The 21,922-nt window shown below is 45.5% G+C and overlaps 1 protein-coding gene across 1 annotated transcript in view; it reads left to right on the forward strand.

Moving 5' to 3' along the window:
* Positions 1-21,922, forward strand: part of ERICH6B (glutamate rich 6B) — an 82,480-nt gene that overhangs the window by 16,888 nt on the left and 43,670 nt on the right. Inside the window, exons 3-7 of the mRNA XM_025214728.1 lie at positions 7,076-7,133; positions 12,152-12,267; positions 14,766-14,831; positions 17,031-17,201; positions 19,433-19,522. Of these exons, the coding sequence (XP_025070513.1) occupies positions 7,076-7,133; positions 12,152-12,267; positions 14,766-14,831; positions 17,031-17,201; positions 19,433-19,522 (501 nt within the window). The remainder of the gene's footprint in view (positions 1-7,075; positions 7,134-12,151; positions 12,268-14,765; positions 14,832-17,030; positions 17,202-19,432; positions 19,523-21,922) is intronic.

Here is a 21,922-nt window from a genome sequence, read left to right on the forward strand (position 1 = left end):
GGCAGAGGAAGAGTGCTTTTGGAAATCCTATCCTATACATATCAGGAGTTAAACTGACACCTCTGAATTTATGGAGCCTTTGAAATCCAGATTGGAATTTGTGGCTAATGCCCGTCTTCAGCAGTCAGAGGGATAAATGACATGCTAACATAATACATTGAACAAAAGACGTATCTAAATGGACACTTAATAAAAATACAAATATCTAAATCTAACTATAATTCTTCACATTATCCTCTCCTTCTAGCAGCGTTCCACTGCTTCTCAGATGGTTCAGCTAGCATTGCCAGGCAGATACTGGAGGGAGGGAGAGTTGTTCATCTGCATTTATTTTTTAAAGTAGTCTTTAAAATCAGAAAAATCAAGTTTACAATACATCTCTCCTGCCCACCATGGGTTTGCTTCAGCACCGGTGTCATGCTGTTTTAAACACCTCTTATTAGAGTCCCCATTATATACTCTCTTGGGTATGCTTAATAGTTTGTCTTTAAAACTGTTAGTAAGAAATACCTAACTATGAATCAAATTCTCCTCTCTCAGACTGGTGTAAATCAGGAGCACAGATGGATTAATGCACAGGCCAATGGGGCCTAGGCCCAGGGGCCCCTGCCAATCAGAGGACCCACTTGCAGCTCACTCCTCATCAGCAAGGAAGCGAAAGCCACAGTTTTAAACTTGGTGCCATTTTTATCTCCCCACTGCTGATTGGCTGAGGGGCCCCAGCGGCCCCTCCGCTTGCTGTTGACCAGGGGGGAGACAAAAACGGTGCCAAGTTTCAAACCGCAGCTTTCACTTCCCTGATGATGAGAAGTGAGCCACAAGCTGGGCCCCTCCACCAATCAGCAATGTGGGGAGGGCCAGGGCTGGGCTGGGCTGGGCTGGGCACTCCATGCCTCTCTGGGCTGCAGGCGGAGGCGGGTGATGGCAGTGCTGCGAGGGGTGGCTATAGAGGGGCAAAGGTGAATTTTGGGGTGGCTATAGCGCCCCCAAAGTCCCCCCGAGCTCTGCCCCTGTACATGTGCATGGCTGCATATGGCCAGGAGGACAGCCAGGCAACTGGCTTCCTGCAAGTAAATCTAATGGGGGGAAGGGGCGTGGGGGAGGGGAGGGGCATGGTGGGAAGATCAAGGACCCCATGGTGAGGGAGGGAGTGGGACAGGGGCTAAGGCTGGGGGTGCTGCCCAGCCAGGGTGGTGAATAGGAGCCCGGGGCCCAGGCAGGGAGCTTAATGAAGCTGTGGGCGGCTCATCCAGGAGGCCTGGGGGGTGGGGAGGGAGAGCCCTGAGCCCACAGTGGGAAGCCCACATCTGCCCTCGCCCCGCTGCGCTCCACTCTGGCTATGGTGAGGGGAGGGGGAATGAGGAGCATGGAGGAGAGATGGACATGTACCACCCCTTCCCTCCCAGCTGAGTCCACCCAGCCTCTCTCGTGGGGCATGGAGGCCTACCGTGTCCTTGATAACAGCAGCATCAGGAGGGGAAGGAACCTCTGCCCCTGCTGGAGTCCAGCTCCCATGCGGGACAGGGAGCCTCCAATTTTGTGTTTTCCCAGGGCCACAATAAATCGTAATTCACCTCTAATCAGGAGTAACTAAACATCTCCTAACCAGTGCCTCTGAATCCCCTGGTCCTTTGCCTAGCTTCTGCTGTGGACCTTGCGCAGTCCCTGCCTGAACATCTTCCTAGCCTGCCTCCCTGTTCTTAGTTCCTACCTAAACTGGCTCATAGCCTGCCCCTTGCCTAGCCTGAACCCTGCCTAGACCCTCAACTCTGGATTCCTGGGTTATGACCCTCTAACACCAAGCCAAACTCCCTATGCCCAGGTTGTGCCTATGACAGGACCCCTGAGTATCACGTTGGGCATCCAGCAAATGAGGCACACACAATTAATGGTCGTCTTTGGAAAGTGTAATTTAAGTAACTTGCCCAGTGGCACATATTTTCTGATAGAGACAGAGACTGAATCCAGCTTTCCAAGAGTAGGGCTACCATATTTCCAGTTTCAAAAAAGAGGACACCTGTGGGGGGAAGGATGGGGGAGGGTATATGATTGTTGGGTGATATGCCAGTGCCCTGCTCCTGCCCTCACTCCTAAGCCACAGCACCCCCAGCCCTGCTGCTGCCTCTCACTTCCGACCTACAACCCCTCTGTCCCTGCTGATACCCCTCACTCTTGACCCATAGCCCCCTGCCACCCCAGCCCTGCTGGTGCCCCTCAGGCCTGAACCAGAGCCTCCTGTCCCTCTCAGCCCTGCCAGTGCCCCTCACTCCCAGCCTGCAGCCCCCTGCCCCTTCCCCCTGCAACCCTGTTGCCACATAGCTCCCTGCTGCCCCTGAAGAACCTTCCTACTCCCTTCCCCTGCTGCAGCCCTAGCACTGGCAGGTACACACATACACAAACACATTACACACACACACACACACACACACTTCGCTGATGCCCTGGCCCCCAATTACCTTCCACCACTGCCCCCTGCCCCAAGCTGGGAAGTACCAGGAAAGCAGAGGCACAGCAACATCCTGGACATTTGCTGATATTTTAAAAAAACCTCCCGGACAGAGATGGGAGGACCCAAAAAGAGGATGTGTCCAGGAAAACCTGGACATGTGGTAACTCTATCCAAGAGAGCATTCAGGTGCCTTAACCAGGAAGCTGCTTTCTCTTCCTATAGTCATCTGCTTCATTCACAAGTAAGACATGGTTACTGTAGACATCAGCCTTCTAGAAAACCCTGATGTACCAAGTAGGCACACACTGAATGAGGCAGGAATTCCACAAAAAAACGGTATAATGTCATACATGGAAATTAGGCTTCCTCAGACAGCACAAGGAAGCCAAATTAAGTTTGCACAGGCAACCTGTAAGTCTGGCTTTTCCTAACTTCAGAGTGCTTGACTTTGCAACCTTAATAGTGATCTTTTATTGCAGGTCATTTGTCGCTTCCTAATTATTTTTAAGAAACAAATGGGGGAAAAAAACTCAAAAATCCCAGACAAACACAAGCTAAGGAAGAGTTCAGGCTAAAGCAGAATCATGCCACAACAGGGTCAAACAGACATTGTGCTGTGCTAGGACTGGTATCCTAGCTTTTGAGCTGTGTGGGACAGAGGTCACAACTACAGAAATGTACCAGGGCAGTTCTGCACCCTGGCTAGCAGCCATGCACCTGGTAGTGCAGCCGGATGGACAGCAACTGCTATGTTCGCACCACTTGAAGTTTGATGGGGTGCAGCCCCAGCAGATGCCCCAGTCATCACCTCACTCCCCCTTAGTTATGCTACTATATGTCTATACTGCTTCTGTGGTGCTCTTGACAGCACCACTGAGACACACACTCCACCTACCTGTTCCTATTCCCCATACCCCAATTCCAGATATGAGGTGGTGAAGCTGCCCTGAAGGTGCCCTCTGCTTTCTCCACTGCCACTCTCTACCTTGTCCAGGTCTAGGGGCTCAGGAGTGCCACAGGGCACTCCCTCAGGGCAGCCTCACCGCCTTGTTTCCCAGTATGGTGTGTGGGGAACAGGAGCAGGATCAGCAGGGCCATGATTCCCAGCAGGACTTTCAGGAGTGAGGCAGAAGCAAGACAGACATGCCCAGACCTTTTGTCTTCATGTGAGCTGTGCTTCACATAAGCCACGTTTATGGCAGTAGGGCCTAGATTCCAACCTGGGGCTTTTGGGGACCATCTGACTATATGTAAATTCTTAAGGTGGAGGCAAGGTAAGGACTATTGTCTTGTTCCCTCCTCCAAAGAGGCTCAGAGGGGAAGGGGTATCACACTGCACCTGCTTACAAACTAACAGGGCTTTAAGTGTAACATGGACACCAAAGCAGAGCTTGCATTCAAGGTACAGGCTAACCCAGCGGTCTGCAATGTCTTGTGGTAGTAGGCTGGAATAGTCCAGCTCAGATCCTAGGAAGACCAGCACTAAGACCTGGCTGCTACTGCCACTTCTCCCTGCCACCGCTTCTTGCCAACACACAGCTGCTTCACTGCACAGGAAAGCTCCCTGCTGCCCAGCCATGGTGCAGTGCAGCCTGATACGGGCAAAGCCCCTGCAGCTGAATATCGCTCCATTTCCTCCCAACAAAACCCCAGCTCCTGGGCTGGAACAGGCCTGTGGGCCATGGGTTGCCAACACCTGGTCTAGCCCATAATGTAAATGTTTGCTTATGTTATATGGACTTCATGCATTGTTCCTTCCAGAGGGAAGTGCTTTCCTCTCAGATCCCAACTTTATTCAAGTATAAGGCACGCTCTTAAAATAAAATATTTCTCCTAAAAATGGCCCACATCTCAGTTGAAATTAAAAAATAAAAAGTTCTTACATGCATTGTAGAGATGCAGATCCTTATAAATGTGTCTTTATTTCATGTTTGTGTGTGTGGATTTTTTTTAATTGGGAGTCATCATATGTGACTGAGTGCATCTTAAATCCCAGGATATCTTATATTTGAAGTAATACACTATGCATTTTCACCACATGACTTGCACATCTCCCTAGAATGACAGTAGGCATCTCTGTGCACCTAGCAGATTTATTTTTAAAATGTAAAAGGACCATTTAAAGTCTCTCTTCTCCACAAAGAAATTAAGCATTTATAGCACGTACTCACATGAGCCGCATCCTTGGCAATAAGTCCCAGCCTCCCCCCCCCCTCCCCCCTCACCTCAGAATAGGTCAAAGATGCTGTCAACTAACTAGAATTAAATGCATAGAAAAACCTCTACAAATGCTAGTCTATTGAATGCAGCAAAACATTAAAATGTTGGGCCACAGTCTTTTTTAAGTTGCAATTTAAAATGCAGAGACTGTAAAGAAAACCTTGGGCTTTCTTTAGTTTAGACTGGGGGAGGAGGGGGTCAGTTTAGAACAAACTTAACATTGAAAATCAAACGTGGCTTTGGCAGGACCTCATTCTGGGCCCCAGGGAGCACCATCACTCAATAAAATTTACATAGATTCTTACCGCCACACAATTTGGCAAAAAAGGGAAATTCCAAATGTAATTTTATCCACTTTTTCCCTACTCAATTGACTTTTTTCACCAAGAACAAAAACTGAAATGTTTTCAGGGCAGTGTTCAAAAATAAATGAGAAGGCAGAAAAAAAGATTAAAGCTAGGGGAAAAAAATCTGTAGCTGCAAAATGCATGTGAGGACTTTTACCTTAATCACTTCGATAAGTGAGGAAAACTCTAGGTTGTTCACAATGTCTTTTCAGTTTAACATTGCTTAATGCAGTTTGGCAAACTATAGCTTGTTTGTTTCTTGAAGAAGTCTATGTTTAAAATTTGGACTGAGTCAGCTGGATCTGAGACAACTTGATCATATGGTATGCTGCAATTTGGTCAACTGCTATGCTTCTGTTTCTTGGTTGGATGACAGCAAGTCTTAGTATTGTCTGATCTCCAGAAATTTCCAACAAAAATACTTCTATCTGGTTCTAAAACAATTGACCCACCAGCGTAGACAAGCTATTGCATCTGCATCCATGTTTAAAACTGTTTGATTTAAAGCCACCTTTCTTTGGGTTAACCAAACTAGGTGCATCTGGCAGAGCCTTGTTACGTTAGTGCTTAAATTGATTCTAGAACAAATTGAAAAGTTCTTCACAACCTCTACAGCACAAAGTTTTCAGTTTCAAATACTCACGTTTGCAATCTCAGAACTTACTTTCCAGGAATACTTTCCAATGTTTGCTTAAAATTTGGCATCTCCTCAAACTTCCATCAGTAAACTCACCTGCAAAAATATGCACTGAAAGCAAATACACAAAAGGTATGAACATTCTCTAGTAATGTTTGAATGCTACATCCATGTATAAATGTTGCAGAAAAATTGAGTAGGTATACTGTGTACACAGCTCTATACCAACTCTTTTATAACGGGCACTATTCCTATAAAAAGCTGGAGCCAGTTTCACTTTCAGACTCCCTCTTCTTTATGCTGCTCTGGCACTTTAAAAAAAGCTTAAAAGTGGAGATAAATTGGCAACCAAATACCCAGTCTTATACTGCCAGAGTAGTGTCATGGGACCCAAGCATGAATGTGACTCTGGCCCATAAAATTTGGCACACTGGAATGTGCATGCATGCAAGAGCTTAAAAATAGCATTTTGGTTAGTGGGATTTAAATGTTGTGCCATTCTTTCAAAACAAGGTGGCCAACATAATTTTAGCAGGACACTTATATGGACAATTTTTTTCAGCTGTCTGTCCAATAACAGTCAGCCCCTCTGTCTCTTTAGGTCTTTGATTGGCTTTTTCCCCCTTTTTTATCCATAGCCCCCTTCCAGTATATTTTACACAGTCCTACTCTGGTTCTCAGTTCAGTGCCTTCCCTGAGAACCTGCTGCCATGAATGCACTTGAGCACTGGTAGACTAAGTGAAATGTCCACAGGAGCCTGCTCTTCTGCTGAGTGCAGGAAAAATGAAGGGATTGTGCCAATCTGTAGCCAGTCTAACTCCCTGCATGAAAGACTGTTTTTTGTCCACATCTCCCAAACACAGGGTGGCCTGCAGTGTATGACAGGAGTTCACATGTCTTGCTGTCAGTGGGAGTTAAAATGGCATATTGCTGTGAGAGCATCTATCACTGAAGCTAACATAACCTAGCATGCTTTGGGCAGGAGTATACATGGCATGTTGTTAGGATTGTGGAGTTATTTTGATAGCACGTTGTCATGTCTTTATCCCCAAAAAGAGCCTTGATCTTAGCACTAGCACATGGTACAGTTTGCAGGGCATGATATGATCCAAGCTGCTTACAATGAGAACTGAATAGGAAGGCAAAGTAAATTTGATTGTAATACTTGCATCTCCTCCTGAAAAGTCTGTCTTCTGACTACAAGAGCTTTTTTACAACTCATTTTGGGGGCTTTATTTTTCCCCCTTCACCTAAAATTTATTGTATCATTAAAACAGATGAGAATATGTTCCCTGTTAAGACAGCAAGGTTTATCTGTAATACGAAACAGTGAAATTGCAAGAAAATTCAATACTAAAATGCCCCACTGTTCCACAGGAAAAGACAATATGTTTTAAAAGAGTTTTTTTTTCCCTCTCCAGAATGTCAGACAGATTCTCCATCAACTCTGCATGTTGGTTCTAAGTCAAAGGAATCGAAGTAAGGAGAGTAATTGGTAACATTTTTCTATCTAATTCAGTCAAGTTACAGGATATTTATACTCTATCTAGGCTAGTACTGTGAACACCTAACAACTGGAGATTTACAGTATGTCTTGAACATTCACAATCTGGCAGTATCTGCTATATCTGTGCTATTAATAATCTGGAAGTTATGTCTGTCTAAGTAATTGTCTTTGGGACTCTCATTGCTTGCTATATTAAAAGCGACAGTGTCAACCTGTGTAGACTTAAATATGTTTCTTTCTTAAAGGAAAATAAATCCTGTGCAACAGCCCTGGACATTGCCTACATGGAGAGATGTGATGTGATTTTTATTTTACAAAACGCTTTTATAGTGTGAGAGAAACAGTAGACCAAATGCCCAACCAGGGTAAACTAGCTCCCTTGTTTGCTGATCTGGCTTCAGGAGATCTATGTTGATTTACATCAGCTGAGGAGCTGGCCTATTGTTTCAGGCCTTCCAATATAAATGTTAGACATATCTAATCTTTCTGAGAGAAATTAAACAGAGATGCTGCAGAAGGCCCAAATAAACTGGACCAAATTCATCTCTGGAGTACTAAAAATGACACTACAGACAAATCTGACCCATTGACAGAGTTCCTTTGTCTATTAACACTTGAGTAATTTTTCCAATACTAAAAGATGTTACCTCCTGGACCTGTATTTAATACAGAAAAAATGGATATAATAGGCTTTTTATTGAGAGAGCTTTATTGCATAGCTGCATGAAGGGGCAGTGAAATATATTCATTATGGGGTATCAAACAGTGTGCAGCTTGCACTTTTGAATTGCATCCCCAAAGAGCAGAGGCAGCATTCATCCCAAATTTCTGAAAGATTGGGGAAAACATTATCCTGGGGTAAAGCCTTCATTGTGATTTGAGGAGAGATTAGCCACACAGCTTCTAAAAACACCTACGGGTGTTCACAAGACCAAGTAAATAGCCGGGGAAAATAAGAAAAATATTATTACATTTCTAAACACTTGGAGGAGAAGAAGGTGATTAGGAACAGTGAACATGGATTCACCAAGGGTAAGTCATGCCTGACAAACCTGATTGCCTTCTACAATAAAATGGCTGGCTCTGTGGATGCAGGGACAGCAGTATATGTGATATACCTTGACTTTAGCAAGGCTTTTGATACAATCTCCCACACCATTCTTGCCAGCAAGTTAAAGAAGTACAGGTTAGATGAATGCACTGTGTGGATAGAAAACTCGCTGGATCATCAGGCTCAAAGAGTAGTGAGCAATGGCTCAATGTCTAGTTGGCAGACAGTATCAAGTAAAATGCCCCAGGGGTTGGTCCTGGGCCCAGTTTTGTTCAATATCTTCATCAACAATCTGAAAGCCGGGATGGAGTGCACCCTCAGCAAGTTTGTGGATGACTCCAAGCCGGGGGCAGTAGTAGATACACGGCGGGTAGGGTTAGGATTCAGAGAGACCTAGACATATTGGAGGATTGGACCAAAAGAAATCTCATAAGGTTCAATAAGGACAAGTGCCAAGTCCTGCATTTAGGACAGAATAATACCATACACTGCTACAGGCTGGGGACCAACAGGCCAAGTATCAGCTCTGCAGAAAAGGACCTTGGGGTTACGGAGGACAGTAAGTTGAATATGTGCCAACAGTGTGCCTTTGTTGCCAAAAAGGCTAACGGTATACTGGGATGCATTAGTACAAGTGTTCCCAACAGGTCAAGGAAAGTGATTCTTCCCCTCTATTCAGCACTGGTGAGACCACATCTGGAGTACTGTGTCAATGATACTGCCAGGGGTGACCCTGAACAAATCAAAAGTGACTACAGGGCTCTGGGTTCAAGGTTGAAGAGGATGGGGGCACAGGTGGCGTTCTCCTTAATCCTTATGATCAAGAAGAAGGGCCCAGGCAGGAGCAGATGCATCCTGCAGATCAACACATGGCTGCGCAGATGGTACTGGCAGCACAGATTCAGCTTCTTCAACTATGGGATGTTGTTCCATAAAGAAGGATTGCTAGAAAGAGATGGGATCCACCTGCCGAAGAGAGGGAAGAGCATCTTTGCAGACAGGCTCGCTAACCTAATGAGAAGGGCTTTAAATTAGGTTTGCCAGGGGATGGAAACCAAAGCACTGAGATAAGTGGGGAAGCAGGAGACCTGGAGGAAGCACAAGAAGGACGGGACAACAGGGGAGGCCTATTTATTCTTAGTAAGAAAGTAGGACAATTGGATAGTTACCCGAGGTATCTGAACACGAACACATGGAGCCTGGGAAACAAGCAGGAAGAATTGGAAGGCCTCACAGAGTCAAGGAACTATGACATGATTGGAATAACAGACTTGGTGGAATAGCTTGCTTGACTGGAGCACCGACATGGATGCGTATAAGCTGTTCAGGAGGGACAGGCAGGGGAGAGGAGGAGGAGTTGCACCATATGTAAAAGCTGTATGATTGCTCAGAGCTCCAATATGAAATGAGACAAGCCTGTTGAAAGTCTCTGGGTTTTGGTTAGAGGGGAGAGCAACAATGGTGATGTCATGGTGGGTGTCTGACCACCAGACCAGGAGGATGAGGTAGAGGAGGCTTTCTTCAGATGCCTAGTGGAAGTTTCCAGATCACAGACCCTGTTTCTCATGGGGGACTTCAATCACCCTGACATCTGCTAGAAGGGCAATACAAGCAGTGTGCAGGCAATCCAGGAAGTTTTTGGAGAGTGTTTGAGACAACTTCCTGGTGCAAGTGCTGGAGCGGCCAATTAGGGGCCATGCTCTTCTTGACCTGCTGCTCACAAACAGGGACGAATTGGTGGGGAATGTAGTAGTGGATGGCATCTGGGCAGCAGTGACCACAAGATGATTAAGTTCAGGATCCTGACAAAAGGAACAAAGGAGAGCAGCAAAATATGGACTCTGGACTTCAGAAAAGCAGATTTTGACTCCCTCAGGGAGCTGATGGGCAGGATCCCCTGGGAGGCCAGGCTGAGAAGGAAGAAGTCCAGGCAAGCTGGCTGTATTTTAAAGAAATGTTTTAAAGAGCAGAGGAACAAACCACCCGGATGTGCAGGAAGACTAGCAAATACGGCTGGTGACCAGCCTGGCTTAGCAGGGAACTCTTCAAAGAGCTAGAACACAAAAAGGAAGTCTACAAGAAGTGGACGCTTGGACAGATGACTAGGGAAGAGTAAAAGAATATTGCTCGGGCATGCAGGAGTGAAATCAGGAAGGCCAAAGCACATTTGGAGTTGCAGCTAGAAAGGGACATGAAGGGTAACAAGAAGGGTTTCTACAAGTATGTCAGCAACAAGAGGAGGGACAGGGAAAGTGTGGAGCCCTTACTGAATGGGGGAGAGGGGGAAATCTAGTGACAGATGATGAGAAAAAGGCTGAAGTACTCAATGCCTTTTTACCCCAATCTTCATAGGCAAGGTCAACTCCCGGACTACTGCAGCGGGCAGCACAGTTTTGGAAGAAGGTGAGCAGACCTCAGTGATGAAAAAACAGGTTAGGGACTATTTAGAAAAGCTGGATGTGTACAAGCCCATGGGGCTGGATGCAATGCACCTGAGGGTGCTGAGGGAGTTGGGTGACGTGACAGCTGTACCACTGGCTGTTATCTTTGAAAACTCATGATAATTGGGGGAGGTCCTGGATGATTGGAAAGGGCAAATATAGTGTCCATCCTTAAGGGGAAGAAGGAGGAACCAGAGCGACAAACCAGTCAGCCTCACCTCAGTCCCTGGACAAACCATGAAGCAGGTCCTCAAGGAATCCATTTCTAAGCACTTAGAAAAGAAAGTGATCAGGAACAGTCAGCAACCTGACTGATTGCCTTCTGTGATGAGATGACTAGGAGGGTGGTGAAGCATTGGGACGGGTTACCCAGAGAGATGGTGGAATCTCCATCCCTGAAGGTTTTTAAGGCCCAGCTAGACAAAGCCCTGGCTGGGATGGTCTGGGGGTGGTCCTGCTTTGAGCAGGAGGTTGGACTAAATGACATCCTGAGGTCCTTTCCTACCCTAATTTTTTATGATATGTTAAATGACAGTGAGGTGTCTAGATATTATTGTTATTGGGGAGTTATACAAATAGCTTAGATTCCCTATGCCCTGTGAGGCCTTCACCCATTAATGTGTTTACTCCCAGGTGTACTGCATCAAGAATCTCTTAAAATTCCTAGGCACCTAATAAAAAGGCAGTGATGTGTAACAAGCTAATGGAATCACTAATGCAATAAAAAAGAAATCCCTCCCATGATTTTCTGGAGTCAAATCCAATCAGGCCCTATGTATGTTTTGGTTGCCTTTGCTTCTTATATGGAATGGGATACTGATAAAAACTGTGAAACACCTTTAAATTAGCTTTTAAGAGTAAGAGGTGCAACAGCACCTACCTACATTACAGGGATGTAGCAATGGCCCAAAAAGAGCTGTGTCAGCTCCCTAATAGCAATTCAAAACAACTTCACAATTTGCCAGTTGAGCTTAGTTGAGAAGAAAGTGCAGAATGACAGGAGGATTCGTAGAACCTCACGGATTGATAGACATGCTGAGGCCCAGAACACATACCTCCTTCTGCACCACAGATTACACCAACCTATCTCCTGGACTGTGGTGCACGTGGCATGCAGAGCAAGTGTGGCACTGCACAGTGGAGCTGAGCAAAAGCAATCAGTATGGTTCACAGAAGTAGCAGAGGAGTGTGAGATGAGCTAAGCAGTGCATTTATCCAAACTGAGGTTAGGCTTCAGGCACACAATTTGGTTGCTCTTCATTGAGAAATCCCTAGGAAACAGATGTAATGAAAGTAGTAAGCCCAGAGGCTTGCTTCTCTCTCCCATACCAATGGATCCCTAGTGATGCTCTTTGGGAGTGTTAAGGGTTGAGTTGCATCTAAAAATCTGAGTCTATGTCTTATTTCTAGGAAAAGTCCCAAATCCTGATGATTTTTTGGTCCCATTCTAGTCCCTATTAGTGACATTAAAGTCAAGCAAATGTGGCCCCTTTTGCAGGAAGTCTGTGGACAGCTCTCCCACCTCCCCTCAGAGCAGAAAGTATGACGTGGAAGATCTGATGACCCAGACAGAATGGGGCTACTCAGAGAAGTCTCTGGATGCCCATGAGGATGGTGAGTTTGCCCAGAAGCACGGGTCCCTGCTCCCCAATGAGCCAGCTTGTGAAAAATGAAATCATGCCTTGGCTTTGAAAAATGGCTTTGTGGCCTCAGTAAAATAGGGAAGGTTTTATTCAACATGAATTTTGATATAGTTGAAGCAATTTGACAGGAGGATAAATGTGCCTCATTACTGATATGCTAACATATGTTGCCCTCCTGGTATTCTGTGCTGTGCAGGTGAAATTCTACACACGGGCTTGTTTTGCTTTATTTATAAGCCAAGGTTTGTACAGAGACTGACCAAGATAGCAGTGTTCAGATCCACATATATGTATGCATAGAAGTCACTTCAGATCTGAGGCTAGTGTAGAGGCTGATGATGCATAAAAGACAGAACAAGGAGCAATGGTCTCAAGTTGCAGCAAGGGAAGTTTAGGTTGGATATTAGGAAAAACTTTCTCATTAGCACGGTGGTGAAGCACTGGAATGGGTTACCTAGAACGGGTTGTGGAATCTCCATCCTTGGAGGTTTTTTGGTCCCAGCTTGACAAAGGCTGGAATGATCTAGTTGGGGATGGTCCTGCTTTGAGCAGGGGGGTGGACTAGATGACCTCCTAAGGTCCCTTCCAACCCTAATTTTCTATGATTCTATGACTGGTGAGTGGCAGCAGAACTTGATTCAGAACACCTGAGTCAAGTTTCCCTGGCTTACAAGGGCCTGTGATTGAAAGAGCCAGTCTGCAGTGGATCAAGAACTTGACCAAGAGTTGGACTTACAGAGAGACCTTGCAAGACCTGGGAGCCAGAGTGGCAATATATGAAAGGCCTTGTGGTAGGCAGTTTTCAGGGCACATATGTTCTTTGCCAGCCAGCTACCCATTTCACTGCCTTAGTTGGCTACTGGGCTACTGGCTCTCTCATGTGATCAGTCTTCAGGGGGTTGTGAAATTCTAGATAAAAGCAAGGGGACATTCAATACCCTGAACTTAGTAATGTTTTTAGTTATGGAAAGGTCCTTTTTGCTTGCCAACCCCCCATGATTGCTACAAGACCCCTTGGGCTAATGAATATCTTCCCCTGATTGTTCCTGCTCCATGCTGGAATTGCCAACTAGGAAAACTTCACTTCAAATATGCGAGTATGTTAAAAATCATGAATTGGCCACCAGTCAAGTGGTTAATAAACATGGCCCTTCCTTCTCCTGCATCTTGCAGTGAGGAGATTACTTCCCCTGGTTGCCTAGGAATAAGATCATGGCAGATCACCCTTGAAGGACCAACTCTTTACTTAGGGTGTGAGTATGCAACACATTTAGATTAGTATACTCCATGTTCATGCTGGTGGTAAACAAAAAGCAGGTGCACAGCATATAGTCCTACCCCAGTGTAACTTGCTTGCATCAGTAAAATTACCCTGGGAAAAATCAAGGGAAACACCAGTGTATCCTGTTGAGGGCCATCCCTGTAGTGACCTACTGCTATGGACACACAAGCTATTACCTCCTGCCACCTGGTGGTGAAGTGCTGTAATACAACTTACTGTGAGCAGCCACACTAGAATCTAGATCAGGGCTGTGCAACTTCTTAGTGGCCCAGGCCTGCGCACCATAGGGAACACACCAGTAGGGCCACAGACCCCCTCCCCCCCATTTAACCTCCCCAGCAGCAAGCTTCCCTTGCACCATCCACCACTGCACCTCACACATGGATGGGCATCTTTCTCCCCCTAGGCTACAGGCTCCCCCACTGCACCACACTGTGGGCTCCCCTCACACTGCAGGGTGCACTGAGTCACACCACCCTGCCCTGCCCTCCTGGAGGCAAGGGCAGTAAGTGAAAGCCAGAGAAGGGAGGGGGAACCTGGAAACCACTGGGAGACCTGGGGCCACTAGTTGGACAGATCTGATCTAAAACCTGCATTAATGAACCAAAATACCACTTTCTGATGCTAACACTAGCTGGGTAAAGCGACCTGCCTAAAAGGGAGTTGGTTTTGGGGCTGAAGTGCCTGCCTCTAAAAGAAATGCATACCCACAAGAGAAGAGCCACACCGTGATGTTGCAGAGACACATTCACACTGGATATGGCCCCAGCTGAGCTAGCCTCTGTGTTAAGTTACTAAAAGCATTGGTATGTTCATGATGATATGACAGAAAATGCATTGCCACCCGACTGTGACAGCCCACATCTGAATCTATTAAATGCTTAGCAAGCAAAACAAAAGACATTAACTTATTCACTGTAGTCTCTTGCCAAAGATATGCAGGTCGTGCTTCAGTACAGATGTCTTGGGAGATAATGTGCAGTACATTAGAGAACTATGATTCATAGAATAATTATCCCTGTTTCTCATAGGTTATTAATAATTTAAACCCAATCTTGGTGTTATTGATCTATCATTGAATCTAAGATTTATTTCATATCTGTAGTCACAGAATCAGTAAATTTAATCCCCCTCTTCACCTGCTAAGCTTGCTTTATCATTAAAACATGAAGTTTAAACTATTCTAGTATTTGGAGAAGAGGTGAGGAGTACAGAAGTCATAGATGAAGAATCCGTGTCCATCCAAAGTCAAGGTGAGTAGCAGTAAGAGTCACTTTCATATGCTTACTCTGCAGTTGTTTCCAGGGAAGCCAGTGGGACCACAGATGGAGTAGAAAGACTCTCCTGTTCAATAGGAATTGAAATTAAACCCTAAACTAATAATTTGATAAATGTGTTTGCTTTCATCATTTGCCTCTCACATGCCTAACGCCAACCCAGCAAACATTCCCAGCCATTGTGGCTTTCCTGGGCTAATACATTTTTTCATTGCAACCTAGTTTTAACACTTGCCCTTCTTCTCTCCCTTGGACAATGGGCAAATGTTAAAACTAGGTTGCAATGAAATATTTGTGACCACATATGCAAATAACAGTTTGTATAGTTGCAGTTATCCACACATCATGGATACCAGTTAAGTGCCTGCCTTGGAATTTTTGATCTGTAGGACATGTCTACGTGGCCTCTCTGCTGAACAAAAGACCATTACCATGAAGTTCACCCTACTCATTTGCTCCCACTTTGCCTATGCCAAATCCCAGAAATGAAGCACTGTGACCACCTTAGAACAAAGCTGAGTGCATACCAAAACAGCCTGTAAATTTGGTCATGCTCTACTGCAGCAACATTGCTTCAGTTCCCAAATGGGGTGTGCATGGAGGAGGAGTAAGTGGGCAGAGTATACATCACAGTGGCATTCCCAGGCATGGGACAGAGGCAATATAGACATGCCCTGAAGGCCTGGAGCTCCCCTGAGCTCTTCCCATGTGAACACAAGATCTATCCACTGCAGAAGGAGTCTCCTTGCCTGATAACCTTTCCATAAAAAAAAATCTCGGTATCTCCTCAGAGTGCAGGTCAGCCTGGTTTCTGTAGCTCATGCTTGTGGCTTAAGGTATTAATGTGGTCTCCCTGTGATCATGGCTCTCCAAAGAGGCATCAGAGGGCAGCTCTGTGCCATGATGGTGCATGGGGCAGTGGTGATACACATGGCCAGCAGCAACAGCATCTGCTACTTTTGCGTCTCCCTCCCCAAGTCAGCAGCTGGAGCTGCTGCCCTGGTCACTCTCCTCATAGTTACTCTACTGGTTCTGAGTCATCACCTCTGTGAGGCAGAGTACTACCTTTTCCCCATTTTATAGATAAGGAACTAGTGATCAGCCTCAAGTCCCACAGGGCCTCCTGAATCACATAGAAATACCTTTACTACCTGACTACCTTCCTCTCTTGCCTGTGACCAGGAAGGGACTCAAACCATCAGCCCTCTGATTTCAGCCCTTTAACTCCTGCATACCTCTTGCCTTCACAAACACCATGATTATACGCTGTTGGGACCAAACCCAGTCCCTCTCTTCCTCAGGGCTTGTTTGGGTGCCTGGGGCCAGCAAGATTCAAATGAGATTTAGATGGTTTTGTCTAAATCAGAAGAGCAACTGAATTTGTACTACTGTGGCTACAGTGATATAAGAGAACGAGTGAGCCTTATCCTTAACCTGATACAAACTGAGCCCTAGATGGGTTCAGGATGGAATCCAATGGCCCCATAACTAGTGGGCTGCATTGTGGGGAATTGTCTTCTTCCCCAAAGTATCTGCTTAAGATAGTGGTGCCCAACCTTTCCAGCTTGTGGGCTATATGAGTGATCCCTAGGTTAGATCCCTAGTACACATTGCTGGCCTAGCCAGGGCCTGATTCAACCATGCAGAAAAGGCCCACCCAGGGTCCGATCCATGTGGCTGCATCAGGCTGCACATCCACATCAGGTCCTGGCTGATGCATTCACAGCTGCACTGGGCCCTGGTGACTCAGTTTGATCCAGTCACATGGGAACAGGGCCAAATTCCTCCCTGCAAGGTTAATCCAGCCCCATAGGGCTTGAAAATTTGGTGGTGGGGGTGGTGACAGTATTAATTGCCACTGCTCCTCCACCACCAAATTTCCAGACCTGTGGGGAGACCAGTGGGCTGGATTAGCTGGCTTTACAGTCTGTATCTGGCCCGTGGGCTGGGGCCTGACTACCCCAGGTGTAAGACATTTCCTGGGACAGAAAACCAGACTTGCTGGATTGTCATCCCTTTTCAGTATGATCATTTCCTGTGTTTCTATATGGGGTAAGAGTGTTTTTCCCATACTCTGCATGGCTATGGTTAGGGATCAGCCTAGTCTAGTTCAGCACACAGTCCTTCCACTATTAGACCAGCTTTTTAACATGGACTCTGACTTCTATTTTTCAGACATAGTAGTAATCTATACTAACATCTCCAAAGAAATTGAGGAGAAAGAGAAGGAAGTGGTAGTGGCAGAAGCAGCAGCTGAAAAAAATGAGGCAGAAGAAGAGGCATCAACTGAAATTGATTATGCTGAAGGAAGAAAAGAGTATGAACAAATCATACTGGATGAGCAAGGTGTGCTGCAATCATGTGACACTAGTCATGGCTGGGGCAAGCTAAATCTAGGGGGGCAGGTTTAAGCAAGCCTAAATAACTCCTTTGAACTAGGTTCCCTCGAGAATTCTACCCACAATTGACCCAATCAGTTTGGACAAAAGTGTAAGTCTTGAAGTCCCTTATTTATGCTGTAGGTTAAGGATGGCCAACATTCATGACTGAGACAGTGAAACTGATGCTGTCTAATAATGCTTTCCAGGGCCACATCTAAAGGAAGAAGGGGTTTTGCTCATGGGGATGTGGTGTGGGAGTATTTGTCACTAGGCAGGAGGCCTCTGGCTGATGGACAGAGATTTGTTATGGGGGGTGTTGCCTTGAACTTGTCTACTCGACGATATCACCTTTCTCCCTTTCTTTTCTAATCATGCCTTCAACCTCCAAGTTCACTCACTTCCCACTTCCTACCAGCCTTTGGACTTTCAGACCTTTCCTAGAAAACAGACACAATGGACCACCCCAGCATAATGAAAAGGCTAAAAAGACTTCTTTTTAATGAGAAAGTATCAGTAACCTGCAGTAACTGCCACAGATACTGAGAGAGCTAGAGTAGAAAGGTCTTCCTGAATGTCTGTGGGAGGCGCCAAGAGGCACTGTATTCCGGGCAGCAGAGACATCCTCACCATTCTGCCTGGGATGTTCAGCCCACAGACAGCTGCTCTCCAATCCAAGTGTCCGACTGGGGGCATCCTATACAGATACTGAAACACACATTCCTCTTCCTGATCCTGTTGCTACCTTTTGAAGGAGGCAACAACAGACTGTCACTTTCCCCAATCTCACCACAACCTGAGGTAGGAGGGAGTTTGCCACATGACATCCCTCTACAATCTCAGCAGTGACTCCTACATTTCCTTTCCAGTCATGGCTGGGTGCAGGCCCTGACAAGGGGGGACGAGCTTTGTAGATACCACAGAAAAAAAAAGAAGAATTTGAGAATGGAAGAAAGAACAACCAGACAGAGGAGGGTATAGGGCAGTAGAGGAGGGAAACAGGGGGAGCGGAAAAGGTAGACAGGTAAAACTGAGAGAAGGGGAAAGGAAGATAACTGCAGGAATGGGAGGATGAAAGAAGAGCTAGTGAGAAGAAGAAAGAAAGCTAGAATAGGAAACTAAGAAAAGAGGAGAAGATAGAGAAAGAGGGAGGGAGGGGCTTGAAAGTGGGGAATGAATTGGAAGCTAAACAAAAGGGAAAAGAAATAGGTAGATAGCAAAGTAGAGGATGACTGGTCACACAAAGGGGAAGATGGTTTTATAAAAGTTTGGTGTCAAAATATTCCAAAAGTATACTCCCATGTAAAGAGAAAAACAGTTGTCTTGATGTATCTGGAGACCAGGTACATAGGAGATGTTCCTGGCAGAACAAGGCTGAAGAAAGGTGTGCAGTAGCAGTCTGTTTTTATGTTTTTGACAAAAGACATGGCTTGATTTTGTGTTAGGGGTTTTCTTTCTTTTTTAAATACTGTTGATACTGGCTTTCATATATAGCTCTGGTATGTCAGGTCAGACATACGTGTGTGTATCCAGGGCCCTCTGTGATGGGTATTTTAATAGAATATACCCAGGTATATTTCCTGGTATTTTAATAGAATATAATTGGACACTAGCAAACTATTTCTAGGCACAGCTCCAGACAAACACAACCCTGTGCTGGCCCTGCTGCACGCCCTCCTTCTTATCATGCACTTTAGGAGCTGAAATGCATTTTATATTCTACAGAGGAAAGAACTGGACTTGATATTTCATAATTTTGTGGAGAAAGATCCCAAGAAACTCTGTTCATCTCCGTTCTTCTTCCCCATCTCAGCTGATCGCAGCAACCCTTCTTTTGCTTGGCTGACATTTATGCAAATAGGATTAGCATCTGCAGTTACACTAGCAAGGTTGCAAATTATACAGGCTATCTAGCTTTATGCTTCAGGGCATACACTGATTTACCATCTGGGGGACAAAAATTAGTTTCTCCTCTGATATTTTGTTGCATGATTGACCACGGACACTTATGGAGTCTTCACCAGGAGTGTTGGTTAGATGCTGAGACCACGTACCTGACTACTAGGCCTAACTGAGCCTTTGTGAGTCTATCCTTGAATCCAAATACATAAACCAGTAGCCAGCCTACTGCCACTATACAAGCAAGCTAGTCGTTAAAACATGCCACTGTTGTTATTTATTTATTTATTTATTTACCAGATGTATATTCCACCCTTTCCAAATCTGTAGGTGAAAGAACTGATGGAAATGCAGCTGAAGAAGAAAAAGGGAAGAAGCTGAATTTTGAAGGTATTCCAAGTGATTTAGCTGTTGAGAGACAACTCTTACTTATGTCTGAGCAGTTGTATCACCAAACTGGGCATAAATCCTTGGAGTCCTCCAGTACTCTGTGGTAGCTGAGTCCCAGCACTGTCCAATTACAGGGGAAAGAGTACCTGCTTTCTCATACAACTGGAGACCAGGGACCTTTATCCTATTAAAAGCTGAAAGCCTGTTAGAAGGGACTGTAACTTCCCAGATTCTACTGGATCAGGCCCTAAATGAAACTGACTCATCAAGATGGGAGTTGAAGATACAGGAAAGCTGGGTTTACTAGGGACTAAAGGTGTGTTGCATTATGGGACACAGCTGATTTGAAAGCACCTCAGCAGGGTAGAGCAGAACAGGATGCAGGGCACCTGTAAAGGCCTTAGAGCCTGTTAGAGCTGTAAACAGTAAGACTGGTCCTAGCTGAGCTTTTCAGTCCTTGAGAACTGTGATGGACGGGGGATCTACACTGGAAAAGGTCAAAATACAAATGAGCTGAGCTGACAAAGAGAAACCTTGGTGGGAGGGCAGTAAAGAATGAGTCAGTAGGGTAAGAGCATGAGGGGTTTCAGGCTGATGTACAGGGGCACCTAGTGAGCAGGTATCCATCTATGTTTTTACCCTTCCAAATGCTTGTGAGTAAGCCCCAAAGTTCAAGCTAGTTCTAATGAGTATGAACAAGTTGACCCATTTTCAAACCATCTTAATGCCCGCATCTTTACTGGAAGTAAAAAGCAAGAACTGACAGAAATCTAAAATAAGGAACATAATCAGCAGCCAAACGTTTAATTTTCTATTCTGAGCCAGTTCTAAGTGTGTTACTGCTTACTTATTGAACCTGGCTTGACATTTTAGACAGTTCCTTTTAATGCTAATAAGGTTGATTACAGGTTGAATCCTACTGCTCTGCAAAAACTGCTGCTCGGTATTCAGGGCACCCAAATTTGTCCTGCGTGGTAACACCTTCCTTTCTTCACAATAAACATGTATTATTCAATGCAACCACATTAAAATGAGGCAATCACTGGGATAAAGAGTTGGAGATAATTAGAGCTGCAGCCACAAACTAGCCAGAATGCTAAACTGTGGAAAACTCCAGGCATCAATGGCATTGTCTTGTCAGAGAGTGTCCTAGCCCTAGATTTCCTCAGAGTCCTTACATTTTACCACACACTACTTCATGCCTTCCCTGCCTCAGTTTACCTTTCTGCCATTCTGCATTTACACTACAGCCTTACACAAAGCCCATAGAAGTCAGCAGAAAGTTTTCCATTGAAGTCTTGAGCTTCAGTGCACTAAAACATTGCAGTGGAATGATCCACTTCCCCTTATATGCATCTATCTGCTACGGCCTTTATATTGTCAATTCATTGTGCCAGGGATTATCACTGTTGTATACACCTTGAGTACAGTGCCCGTTACAATGGGGCCTGACCTGGCTGTGACCCTTAAATGCTAAATTTAAAATCCCCAAATTCCAGACTTCCACGGCTGCTTCAATTGAAGCTCCAGTGCTACAGTGAAGACCAGAGGCACGTAATTGAGCCTTTGTGTTTTAAGGCAAAAGTTGACTTCACTTCCCTCACTTTCCCCAGACTGGTCTGCTGTGCCATGTAAGTGGGTACTGGTGGGGAAAGACCAGCAATTGCACCCAGTATTAGATAGAGTGTAGGACAGTGGCTCTCAACCTTTTGAGACTCAAGACACCTACTGGGCACCTTAAGGCACCACTCAGAAAGCTCTTAGCTTTCATTAGTTTTTTGACTCTGGAAAAATAATAGTTGGCTGTGGAAAATAATTCTTCTGTTGCAAGCAACTCAGACACAGCAGGTCAGAATGTTTTTGACACTCTGGATTCCTATGTGACATCTCTGGGTTCATCTTGTGAATCTTGTGTAAGTGTTTGCACACCTAACAGTGCTAAAAGGGCACAGTACCTTGTGGCACCTTGGTTGAAAATGACTAGTGTAGGGCACTTGCAAATGGGAACTGTAGCCAGAATTAGATGCAAATGGATGCCATACCCCAGCTAGAGACCACAAAGGGCAGCTATCCCACTATCATTTCCACTTTGCCCTGGTGGAATAGAGGGGACATCCAAGACATGCAGGTTCCTTGGTTTCTAAATTTACTTCCCCATTCTCTGACCCTCTCCTTTCTCTTCTTCCATGCCAACTTGAGTTTGAATTGTATTAAAGGACAGCATGATGGGGCACCAGCATTGCAAGAGGAATCCAGGCCATTTGGGGAAGGGGGGCACGTACTTCATGTCAGAGCAAATGCATTGCTTGCGGTTTATCTATAACTGTCTTGTTTACCTAGAGAGTTGGGCCTCTGACTCAGTGATCATGCCTATGGTTGTACAGAGCATAGCACAAGGGA

This window comes from Alligator sinensis, unplaced genomic scaffold, assembly GCF_000455745.1.
Source record: "Alligator sinensis unplaced genomic scaffold, ASM45574v1 scaffold1219_1, whole genome shotgun sequence".
Classification (NCBI taxonomy): Eukaryota; Metazoa; Chordata; order Crocodylia; family Alligatoridae; genus Alligator; species Alligator sinensis.